Below are 12,153 nucleotides of genomic sequence, written 5' to 3' on the forward strand. Positions count from 1 at the left end.
GTGTGTCTAGTCTCTCGCAGATTTTACCTATTTGCTGTGTTCTATCTGTACCGTTACATCACGCTCGATCTCTCGAGGGCATCTCATCTTCGCCTACTGCAGCGGTTATCGGCGCCCGGATGTCGACTTGCAGAGAGAATCAGGGCTATCACCATCATTAACACCACGACACAAGATATACTAGAATGGGACAAGCTCTACGTCATGTTTAAAAGAATCACATGTCTATGGCTGTTCACATGGATTGGCCCTCTACGAATGCCGTACTTTCTCCTTGATCTACTGGCTTCTCGACACCCGAAAGCACGTCTGAACGTTAGCACCTGGAAACCCATGACTCTGTTTAGGTCGGAATTCGCTCATATAACTCGCTACGTCATGTCCCATTCAGCGGGTCTTCAACTGAACAAGCTCGTATACCGCTACGATGGTGCACAGAGACTGGACCCTGATTTTAAGAAAAATCTTCTGATGGCTTTGAGAGACAAGGTTACGCTATCGATTTTGACTAATGCCAACTGCAATTCATACGAAGTCAATACATTTCCAGAAATGCTGGATTACTTTCGGAACAGCAGCTTCCGTCATATCGAAAAGCTGATCCTACACACGACAATGTTCACGTGCCGCGAGTTGTTGATATGGGCTTCGAGAGGAGATTGGCGCCGACTTACTCTTTTACATCTCCAACATGCCTCTAAGCTTCGTAGGTGGCTTCATATCTTATGGACAAATTGTCTGTGGCCATATGCTAACTCGGATGTCAGGCTATTTCATCGACAGAACTCCTTATCTCGAACATCTCAGCTTTCATTTCGATCATCGAATCGACAGAGACGGTACTGGAACTGAGCTAGTCATAACCTTAATGAGCAATCCTCTGCCTGAGTTGCGTCGTATAAGCTATAGTATCTATGGACAACATCTGGTGCCTCCTCCGCCCATCCGTTGCGCTCCTTGGGACATATTGCCGATATATCCTGGAATCACAGAGTTGTTCTTGACTCGAGAATGGGATTGCCAGCGCGGGGTTACATCGCTGTTTGCGCCAGACGCGAGCGATATACATAGGATTCGGACACTTTGCCCCAATCTGATCAGACTCAGCATCAATATCGACATACCAAGGGCACGTTCAAGGTTCAGGCTCATTATCGAAGAGCTTTCCCAGTTCAAGGAACCGATCGACCTGATACTGCACTTGCGACTTCCGCTCAAACATTCGAAAAGCTATAAAAACTTCTGTCTGAGGTGCAAGAAACTTTTTCTTCTGATAGTATTGCGGCGCAAACTCCTGAAACTTCCTTGCGAACGGCCTTTCCAAGTCTGCTTCCAAGCCATGCGGATGGATAAAGAGTCGCCTGGAATATGGGTCAGGTCAGAGTGTACCGTCTGGCTCAACAGTTCTGGGTGGTTAGCTTCGAGTGGATACAACATTGACAAAAGAGAGAATTTAGACAGAATGTCGGTTATCGATCTCGAGGAATTAAGCGAGGAGCAATCACGGTTAGAACGATACCGGGATAGCAAAGGATACAGGCAAGAGTTGAGAAGGCGGGAGCGAAGCCTTGATACAACGTTTGGCTTTTCTGAAGATTTCACTTTGTACAATATCTGGGCGGGGGACGGAGAGTTGGAAACGAACAGCAGGTGACGAAGCTCAAGGTATGGGACGCACTGATCAGTGCTTATTGGGATTTTTATAGCAGTGAACCTCGCTCACCTGACAAACGACCAAGTCGAGCCTCAACGTTGGTGAATCGGTTAGAGTGCTAAAGCGTTTGCATGCGCTTTCACCTGGGTAAAAAGCTTTGAAGTATTCAAGGCAGACTTAGATTGCCTTCGCCTTACTTAATAATAACAAAAAAATTCGACTATATCACCTTCTCTGGTCAAGTTCAACCTCAGCGATAGTCAACCATGAAGCTCAAACGTTCGAAGAAGTCCCCGCAGTCGACGCAGGCGCATCATTTGGAGCAACAAATCAATGAGATTCTCAGTCTAATAATCTCTAAAGTACGTTGCCAGAGCATTCGGGACGTCGCCAATCTCTGCTTGGTTTCGCGCCAATTCTACATCCTCGCCGTTCCCCACCTCTACCGAAAGGTCACCCTAGACTTGGATCGAGCCTCACACCTCCGCTTACTCCAAAGGCTCGAACGATCGGCATCTCACGTACCACGCATGATCCGACATCTTCGTGTGTGCCTGCAAGGAAAGCATGCCGAGCATATACCCAGGATCGAGAAGGTGTTTGCGGGATTGGTCAACCTGGAAGAGTTCGAATGGGAAGGGCCACTCAACATGCCATTCCAGTTACTCGAAGCACTTTATACGCGCTTCCAAAGGGCTCGAATGTCTATCAAATGGAAGGGAGCGGCGTACACCGGTAGCGGAACTGACACTTCACCGCTCTTGGGTATGGATCTCTGGATAAGGCACCCGGCGGTTTCCATGATCACTCACCTGTGCCTCAAGATGGACGAGGATTCGCATATCTGGCCCGGATTCAAGAGAGAGCTGGTCTGTATGATTCTGAGAACCCCTGTTCTTGAATCCCTACAGATTGTCGCGAGCGAATTGTTCGACAACCACTTCGACTCGATGGTGGAGCATATGGAAGGCCATGTTCTACCCAAATTAAAAGATTTACGCTTGTTCGTAGGAAACTCGACCCTCTTCACACAAGATGAGCTACTATTCTGGAGTCACCAGCCAGGCTGGGAGGATCTCAAGTTTCTCGGATTGTTTCATACTCAGTCTCTCATCCCTCTTGTAGGACGAACACCGAAGCTAGAGGAGTTGTGGCTTCTTCCTATAGACGGCGCGGATACTACAGATCTGGAATCGTGTCTAGCTGAGTGCAAAGATCCCTGCCCGTTCCCAGCACTTCGCCGTCTCAGGGCTCGATCGCCGTGGAGAGACATCGCTCCGGCAACACAGAATGACCGTGTCATTCCTTGGTATCTGATCAACCGACTGCCACTGGAGCAGCTTACGTGCCTCGACATTTCTCGTTCTACTCAACGCGACCAAGACGTTACGGATGTACCTCAGGCCGAAGATATTGCGAGCATTCTAAGCAGATGCCCTAACCTGGGAGAACTGCGCTTTGATATGATCATACCATGGAGTGACGAACCGTTTCCACTCGATATCATGAGGGAGCTAACCGCATTCCCTAAGCCTATCAACTTGACAGTCAGCCTACACGTTGGTCCCCATCCTCATCTTGGGTCGGAATCTCTGTCCCTTTATGTCGCACGGGGCGTGCGATGGTGTTGCAGGTCTTCGTTCAGGATAGCGCGGTGCTTTCGCAAGGAGCGTGAACGCCAAAGGATTCCTGGTAACCCGAATTTCTCGGTCAACATCGTGTGGTCCAGTGATGTGCTTGCGGAGAACCATGAAGCCAGGCAGGTCCAGTATCTCATATGCACTGTTGAGGTGAACCAGAGGGTTTCGCGCACCTGCAACACTGTGTTGTTCAGACAAATTTCAGACGAAGACGTTGAGAGGATGAGCATGGAAAAGCTAAAGGAGAAGACAAAGCCAAGACTCGGGAATATTCTTGCTGGTCGGGCACGTTATTTTCGCGAAATCGAACGTCGCAAGGATTTTGATAACATCGAAGCAGGGGGGTACGGGAAGGATGTTACTCTCTACGACATTCTGACTGCGTCGGATTCAGAGTAAGTGAAACTTGATAGGAATGAGATGGATGTTATGTCTGTGGTGGTTGTAATATACTGGGGCCATCTCCAATCTTTCCTTCTACATGTCCACCGAACATTTGAGTTTCTTGGGTTGCACAGTAAGACATACAAGTAAAACATGAAGAACGATGGAATCGAATCATACCAGAGTCAACACAAAGACACTATAATGTTTGGATACCCTGATCACATGAAAGAAATGATACCAGGAAATGTCTCACGCACTTGTACAATCGTAACCACAAACCGATTTGCGTCAAGCAGCACCCAATATGTACAACATGTCTCCCAGAACGGTCACGCTCATCGCAACAGTTGCTATCTGCCCCATACATACTTTGCTAGGTTCACTATTCTAGATAGCAGCATACCTACGCATCAACCCGACTATCAACACTGCCTAGCGTAACATCGCCCAGCACTGGAGATGTGCTACATCCTCCTTTCGACTTGTTCCGCTCACTCATGCTACCCACCACATAAATGCACAAACATCCTGCGTATGCGGTACACACAATGCAGCCATGCAGCCGTACATAGTCTCGACCCAGCGAGATGTCCAAACCGGATGAAAAGACGCCGAGTTAGCGACGAGGGAGTATGTAGGATGTGCCAGGAAGGACGAGGTAGTTTGAGTGCACTACCAAGAAAGAGCTTGGTAGAAAGCTTCGCGGGGTTAGAGAGCTTGAAGCGGAGGTCGAGCAGTGTGGTGGAGGACTGGGACGGAGATGAAGGCGGAGGGTCTGAGGGGAGTGCTGATGGGACAACGACATCTGTGACTCCCCAACCCGAGCCGAGGAGGACCAACGCTGCCGGTTTACATGGAAAGAAATGAGATACTTGGTTCTGGGGTTCTGGAGCAGCAGCAGCAGCAGCAGCAGCAGCGGCCACAGTCGAGGAAAAGAAAATGGAAGAGACGCGCAATCACAAAGCCACGATAAGAGACTCATCAAATCACCAGAGCACACAAGACTTCAAGAATGAAGAAAAAGAATACCATTACACCGACTACCAACCCAAAAAACCCGCATGCAAGTACAGAAGATCCAAAAGCAGGGAAGAAGAGGGGGTATACTAGAATCGTGCGAGCAAGGAGCTAGACAAAACGCCCATGACTAACGTTCCTCACCCACAATGTGTGTATATGTGTGTGCTCATTCCCTGTCTTGTCTCATGTCCATTCCTCGTTCCTTCATTTGCTTTCCATTAAGTCGTACATCCGTCTATCGTCGTATCCAAAGGCCACCCATCGGAGAAGTACTTACATGAATTGTCTGTTTAACAAGGAGGACGGCGCCCGTTCTACTGCGTGTTTTCCTGGTTCTGTGGTGGATTCTGGCCGAACAGACCACCGAACCAACTCGCGCGGTTGGCTGCCTTGCGCGCCTTGCTGGCTTCCTCTTCGTTCTGGACCAAGCGTAGTGGCCTCATGCCCTTACCAGTCATGACACCAGTGCCAGTGTCGCTGCGTGTCAACTGGCGAGGTGGGCTGGGTGTATCGACGTGACTCGCGGAAGATGACTCTGTCCTAGCGTCGACTTCCTTGTCTTCAGGGATGGTGGGACCTTGGCCGGAAGGTACCCTTGAAACTGGGTTGCTGGATCCAGGGCCTGTGCTGACAGGAAGACCGAAGAAACTGTTGCGAGGCGACACCAGTCCGGGCGATGCGGGTGAAGGGCGGTACATGTTGTTGACCACGCCTGCGGCTCCCGGTACGTCGGAAGTGGAACGGCGGTGGTGGTGAGAACCGCTGGGGTGACGACCAGATGTGGAGCGGGTGAGGGGGATACGTGGAGCGGTATTGGGGTCCTCATGCGCGCTCTGCTGGTTGGTGACGGGAGGGGGACCCATGACACTCAGAGGTCTGGGCTTTTTGTTTCCACCCATGGCGACGGATTTGGCGCGCTGGAGGAATCCTTGTGGCTGGTCGCTCTCCTGGGGAGGAGGCGGCGGCAGTTCCTTGTTCTTGTCGGGGCCGCCAGAGCCGTGATCGTTCTCAACGTCGTTGCCCAGGACGGACTCGAAGCCCTGGTGTGTGAGCAAACGGCCGATGATCTTGTTGATGTAGAGGGTAAGGGCTTGGTTCTGCGCCTTCATGCTGTTGACTTCAGCCTCGAGCTTGCGAACGACTTCGGCATCGCCTTCCTCGGCCGACTGGAGCTCGTCAGCTAGGCTGGTTGAGGGACCGCTCCTGCTCGGTGCGCGGTCGTCGGCGTTGGACGTCTCGCGGAGGAATTCGCCGCGGCTCAAGTCGCCATTGAGCGTCTTCTCTCCCAGCAGAAGCTGGAAGCTCTCGTTGTCTTCCATGAGCCTGGCGTTGGTCATGCGTGTTTCGAGCAATTGCTTCTCGAGTTCGCGCATGCGTCCGCCTCCAGCATTCTCAACTTCCAGCACCTTGACCTGATATTCGGCGAGCTCGAGACGCAGGTCCTCGATGATCTTGTCCTTCTGGTGGATGAGCTTCGAGTTGTTTCGCGAGTTGCTGCGCTGGACTGAGTTGGGCGGTGCAAAGGAGGCGACGTTCTCGAGGTTCTGCGAGGAGTTGGTGCGGGATGGGTTGTTGCGGAAGCTTGCTGCAAAACGTGTTAGTATCTGCATGGCTGCTACGCTCATCTGGCGCGACAATGTGTAACTTACAGGCCCGTGACAAGTGCTGTTCCTCTTCGAATTCTCCCGTGGGCATGTTCTTTGTGGCCATGGTCTCCTTGAGGCGCTGGATGGTGCTCTGCATTTCTTCCTCCCTCGACTGCGTCTCCTCCTTCTCCTTCATCACCTGTGCCCGCTCGGCCTCGTAGATGCCTTCGAGCTCGCGGTGTTGGCGCGTCAGCTCCCGCTTCACATTCTCGAGCGATTCGACCTTTTCTTCTTCTTCGTGCGCCCGTTCTTCGAGCTTGGCCTGCTCGGCGAGGGCGTCGTCGAGGCGAGCATTGAGGATCTCGATCTGCTTCTGTCGCTCCGCCGCCTCGCTCTCGGCCTTCTGTAGCCGTTCCTTGAGCTCCTGTAGCAGCGCGGCTTGCTCCTCCCGGGCGTCGTCATCGGCAGCGTCGGGCTGCGACGCGTTGCTCAGATTCGAAGATGCGGCGGGCTTCTTGACGGCCGCGCGCGCTGAAACGGGCGTGCCATTGGCGCCGCCACGGACAGATCGTGTCCTCGCAACCCCACTCGCGCCATTTGCAGTCGGCGTCGAGGAGCGGGCGGGCGTGCGGTTGGCAGCTGCAGGCGAAGACGAGGTGGTCCTGGTATTGGCTTCGCGACGGGGCGTGCCTGGCGGCTTGGTTGCTGCTGCGGCCGACATGGTGTTTGTATTTTCTTTGTCTGTCTAATGTAAAGCGAGGCCCAGAGACTCGGAGTTGGCAACGTCGCTCAAACACGGGCGGGTTGCACAAGGAGATCCAATTATAGCGCGATCAACGACCGGTATGCGCCCTAACGTGTGCTGATCAATGGGGCTGTGTGGCGCTGATTGACGTGTGGAGCGGAAACCTTGAGTTGTGACTGTGACGCTTGTTCTGCAACTCACAACGTCTACGGGTGTAAAGCGTAAAGTAAGGAGTCGAGCAGCGTTGTATCGATGCAGTTGGGGTCTCGCCGTTAAACTTGGCCCATAATCTCCGCTACCTTGTCCTTCCCTGCATTAGTGCCAAGTCCACCCGCCATCACACGACTTGCCGTAGGCCGGGAAACCCTTCCCCCTTGGATTCACCACACGCCCAGCCAGTTGTTTGCCGTGGCCATTGCGCTCTTTCACCACCCTCTACTCCCGTGTCCCTGTCTTCATGTCCAACACCTGGTGTTTTCGTGGTACGTTATAGCACGTGCCAAGTGTGACGGCCACAGGGTTTACCGTCTCCCACGTTGTGTCCCATACGCACATGCATTCACTAAGCACGTGAATATCTACACGTTGCTACTAAGAGCAAACTGCTTCCAAAGTTGGCTATTCCAACGTTTTGGCTTTCACACAATTTGTGAAATGACTTCGGGATTCGCACCTTCTTCAACAGTCTGCTAAAGAGTTACCGCACAGCTTTCTTCCTTGCATCGATCGTCGGTAGCGAGGACGACGAGATGACTTGCGTGGGATACGCGAATGACGCAGTAAAGCTTCAAGCAGAAGATGATGGAAGAGAATGAGAAGCCGCTCAAGAGATAGGGTATATTATTCAAAAAGAGAAGGCTCCTTTCTTTATTCCGTCGTCCGACAAGCAACTCTCAATACATGCGCCGTCCGAACATACTCCCCAGGCACGACTCATGTACAGTCTTCTTCTGTATATCGCTCGAAGAGGGAAACAGAGATGCTCACATCTCAGCGTCTCTTCCAGCGCCAATACTGATATCCACGTTTCCTCACAACCTGCTCATCTAGTGCCCTTAGTTGATAACGCGAAAGTCAACAGTATCAACACCTATCCCCTTGCAGAGTCATATGAGCGCGATGACAGGGTCCATGTCCAAAGTAATGACTGATGTCCACTTCTCATAACAACACATTGACTTGATCGCCGCGCTGGTGACAAGACACAGGCACAGTGCTGTTGAGTCACTGTATTGTATCGCGGCAAGAGTGCATTTCCCGAACACCTTACTTCACTGCATGCAGCTGTATACACATAACAATTTATTCATCTACCACACTAAACTTACCTTGAACGACCCCGTGTGCGCAGCTGATCTTGCATACACAAGTTACCTGCTGATGTGGATGACAACATGCCGTGAGGGCGAAGCGGCTCTCATGTAGTCTCCGTGGCACTGCTGCAAGTACAGAACTTAGCTGGGATGATCGCAAATGAGTCATAATGAGACACCCGACGCTTCTTGCGACACATTGACCTAGGCGTAGGCATCAACTGTTCGTTGCGTCATCCATTGTCGATGCCGGGAATTACCTGGATACAATGACCGTGTTGTCGCATGATGAACCTACAAATCCATTGAACTCTGTCTGGCAACGAGCGGCTACACTTGAGATGTTTGCTCGCGACGGAGACAGAGGATGACGAAGCGCAGACCTTGGAAGGCTTCAGCTGTAAAGTCATTGGGCCAGACGTGCTCAACACCTCTAGCAGCAACAGCAGCAGAAGGTTGCCACGGAAATAACCTAGTTTCTGTAAGCCTTGGCGACGAATGCCCGCAGATGCGAGAGCCACAGCCATGTTAGAGCAATGGGAAAACTCCGTAGCCGTATGTAAAACTCTCCTCTCCCATCGGCTGCGAAGCTTGTTTTGGATGCTGCATTGAAGCTGCTTGTGTTTCGGTTGGCATCGCAAAACGACTAGTGAGCGGCACGTGACCGTCTTGGCGCTCTAAGCGATCACACGCGCCAGCGAATATTCTCAACCCCCATCCATCGTCAAAGGGTGCCGCGACTCTCGATACTAACCACCAGGACAACCAACCCGCCAAAATGTAAGGAATTCCGATTGCATACCCTCCAGCATGGCTCCGATGAGCTCTCCCGCACCCGCAACAGCCTTGCCGACTCGCCGCTGTGCTCAATAGGCGCTCGAGACGTGGCGAACCCCTCTGCCCACGATAGCACCTTCCATCGCCCGTTACCGTACAAATGATCACAATACTGACCCAGCGTGCTTCACAGGGTCAACCTCCGCACTCAGAAGCGCCTCGCGGCCTCCGTGGTCGGTTGCGGAAAGCGCAAGATCTGGCTCGACCCCAACGAGACCAGCGAAATCGCCAACGCCAACTCCCGCCAGACCGTCCGCAAGCTCGTCCAGGATGGTCTCATCATCCGCAAGCCCGTCACCATGCACTCGCGTGCCCGCGCCCGGGAGCTGACCGCCGCTCGACGAATTGGCCGCCACCGTGGTTTCGGTAAGAGGAAGGGTACCAAGGACGCTCGTATGCCAAGGTACGCAATCACGAAACCACAACCACAGTGGACTCGCGCGAGTCTGCTTGTGGGAGATCAGGGATGATGATGGAGACTGTTTGCTGACGCGGATGTCTATAGCCAAATCGTCTGGATGCGCCGTCTCCGTGTCCTCCGCCGTCTCCTCGTCAAGTACCGTGCCGCCGGAAAGATCGACAAGCACCTTTACCACGAGCTCTACCTCCTGTCCAAGGGTAACACCTTCAAGCACAAGCGTGCTCTCGTTGAACACGTACGTTGACCATGACATCATGACTATGTCAACCCCGCTCCTGGTTCGGCAACTAACATGCACTGTAGATCCACAAGGCCAAGGCTGAGAAGGCCCGTGAGAGGGCTATCCAGGAAGAGATGGACGCCAAGCGTGCGAAGACCAAGGCGGCGAGGGAGAGGAGGCAGGAGCGTGTCCAGCAGAAGCGTCAAGCTCAGCTGGGCGACGAGGAGTAAGCACGGGATATCATGATGAACACCTGGCGTGGGTCTTTTCAAGGTTAAAGGAGGGCGTCAATCTCCTTTTTATCTGGGCATATGCGGTCATGTTTCATGTTACGTCTGTGAAGGACTCTTCTCTCCATGCATACTCGACCGACAAGGCTGCCCCCACTCTGATCACCGATGCTATGAGTGTACCAAAAAAGGGAAATGAGCATCGGAATTAGAAACCAGTAGTCAAACTCGGAGTTGGTCTGCTTTCATGCATTGTTTACGTTTACGATAATAGTGATGATGTCTGCTCCAACGGTTCTCGTCTGTTGAACAAACTACCGCACGTATCCTAAAAGCTCGCGAGTTTCCAGATTCCTTTGACATGGACGCCATACACCCTTTTTACCAGCTCAGGGTATCAAATAACCAGAAGCGCCTGATCCAAACACCGTGTGCAAATTCCACCTAGGCCGGGTCGCTTCGTCACTAGATCTAGATTATGTTAGCACACTTCCTCGCCCGCTGCGCTGCATTACTCACTAGCTTGAGGGCTGCCCTATGCACATTCCTTGTGAAGTTGAGCATAGCCTTGGCCTTGTTGTTGCCTCTCTGCAGCCTTCTATAACCCTCTTGCACATGACTTGGCTGCACCGGCTCCCTGGCCTCCTCAGGCGGATCAAACAGACCCCTCTCCCGCTTTCTCTTGAGTCGGTTCTGCTCGCCGCCATGGTTCTTCTTGTACAGGTCCTCTGCATCCTTGACTTTGAGCGCTTCTTCCGTAAGCGTTTGCACAATCTCAAATGTCAAGAAACCCAGGATATCGATGATGTCGTCAGAAGGTTTAGAATCGGTAATAAGGCCGAAGCCTGCCCACTCCTTGAAACGCTTGCCTTTGCGGTAGGTGAAGGATGCTTGACGGCAATCGGACCAATGGACATACTCTTCACGCGTCATGTTCTTGGTCCGCTCGTCTGCATTCTTTAAGCGTTGTAGCGTGGCATAGTTCATCTCCTCCTCTTCCTCGTCTTCGACATCGTCCTTTTGGGGAGGGAACTCGGTGAAGAAAGACTGGACGTCCCAGACCAAGTCGACCTTGGCGCGCTTGGCTTTCTTCGACGCATCGACGGGGGCGGCGCCGGGACCACCTGCGCCTACTACGCCGGCGGCTATGTCTGCGTCTCCGGCTCCTACGTCGGCGCCGGCATCGCCTCCCTTGTCGTCTGAGTCCTTGACGGAACGACGGACGTCTTTCCACTGGAGGAAGTGTCGCAGTCGGGAAATTTTTGCACGGTCGTGACGGATGAGCATGAACAGGTCGTCTGTGGAGATGGATTTGCTGCCGCGGCGTGTGGCTAGAGCTGTGCACTCTCGCAGCATATGCTGCACTTGGTCCTGCACGATGGATTCAATCAAGGTAGTCGTTTCGGGAGATGGTTCGCCAGTTTCGCCGGAGACGAACATCATCTGTGGGATCGTTAGATTCAGGCCAAACTCGAATGGAAGTTGTCCTTTTGGCGGTTGGGACTGAGACATAAAAGGCGACGATGTGAATGAGAGCGTGACGATGGCCTTTCGCAGTATTGGTGGGGGCAGGAGTCTGCGTCAAGGAAATGTGTGGGTGGCACAAAAGCCATGGGCATGTTTCGGGGGACGTTCTTGAGAAGCTCGGTTGTAGCTCTACTGTTCGGGATAGTAGATGAAATGATTGTGGGTGAAGTAGAGTACGGGCCATGTTGGTGTCTTTAGAAGATGAATCATAGAAAAGAACAATGAGCCTTGTACTCCACATTCTGGAGCGTAGAAATCTTGAAAGATTACAGGAATATGAACGATACGAAAGGGTTGAAAACATGAATGTTGGACTTTAACGCGTGAAAATGGTTGACTGAACAATAAAAGGGATGGGTAGCAGGCTATAGTAAGGGACAGCATAGTCCGATTTGGCCTCTGCAAACTTCATCTCTTTCTCGATTGAAGTACCAAAACAACAATATGAAGAGAGTTTAAGAAGACACTGAGAAGGAAAGGCGGGTGACTAACCTGTTGGATCTCCGTCCGATACTTGGCCATCTTATCCTTGTCCGACATGGCGCCTTACTCCGTACTCTTACAACTTCTATA

General features: G+C 52.2%; 3 protein-coding genes across 3 annotated transcripts; 1 reads left to right on the plus strand and 2 right to left on the minus strand.

Annotated features, from left to right (window-relative positions):
• Window positions 1–4,712: 4,712 nt before the first annotated feature.
• On the minus strand, window positions 4,713–7,291 carry ACET3X_007401 (uncharacterized protein). The gene is made up of 2 exons (XM_069453543.1): window positions 6,351–7,291; window positions 4,713–6,286 (listed from the first exon to the last, which is right to left on the minus strand). The coding sequence occupies exons 1-2, from the start codon at window positions 7,006–7,008 to the stop codon at window positions 5,016–5,018; spliced, it is 1,929 nt and encodes a 642-aa protein (XP_069304564.1). The 5' UTR covers window positions 7,009–7,291; the 3' UTR covers window positions 4,713–5,015.
• Window positions 7,292–8,881: 1,590 nt separating this feature from the next.
• Window positions 8,882–10,053, plus strand: ACET3X_007402 (60S ribosomal protein eL19; the record flags this gene model as incomplete). Its single annotated transcript, XM_069453544.1, has 5 exons — window positions 8,882–8,900; window positions 9,044–9,125; window positions 9,316–9,585; window positions 9,688–9,838; window positions 9,907–10,053. The coding sequence occupies 5 exons, from the start codon at window positions 8,882–8,884 to the stop codon at window positions 10,051–10,053; spliced, it is 669 nt and encodes a 222-aa protein (XP_069304565.1).
• Window positions 10,054–10,518: 465 nt separating this feature from the next.
• On the minus strand, window positions 10,519–12,120 carry ACET3X_007403 (uncharacterized protein; the record flags this gene model as incomplete). The annotated part of the gene is made up of 3 exons (XM_069453545.1): window positions 10,519–10,524; window positions 10,573–11,496; window positions 12,073–12,120. The coding sequence occupies 3 exons, from the start codon at window positions 12,118–12,120 to the stop codon at window positions 10,519–10,521; spliced, it is 978 nt and encodes a 325-aa protein (XP_069304566.1).
• Window positions 12,121–12,153: the final 33 nt, after the last annotated feature.

Source organism: Alternaria dauci, chromosome 7 (genome assembly GCF_042100115.1).
Source record: "Alternaria dauci strain A2016 chromosome 7, whole genome shotgun sequence".
In the NCBI taxonomy this organism is placed as follows: domain Eukaryota; kingdom Fungi; phylum Ascomycota; class Dothideomycetes; order Pleosporales; family Pleosporaceae; genus Alternaria; species Alternaria dauci.

Coding starts and splice junctions, on each gene's coding strand:
- ACET3X_007401 (XM_069453543.1), bottom strand. CDS start 7,008: ATGTCGGCCGCAGCAGCAACCAAGCCGCCAGGCACGCCCCGTCGCGAA. Junction 6,287..6,350: donor ACAGCACTTGTCACGGGCCT/GTAAGTTACACA, acceptor CACGTTTTGCAG/CAAGCTTCCGCAACAACCCA.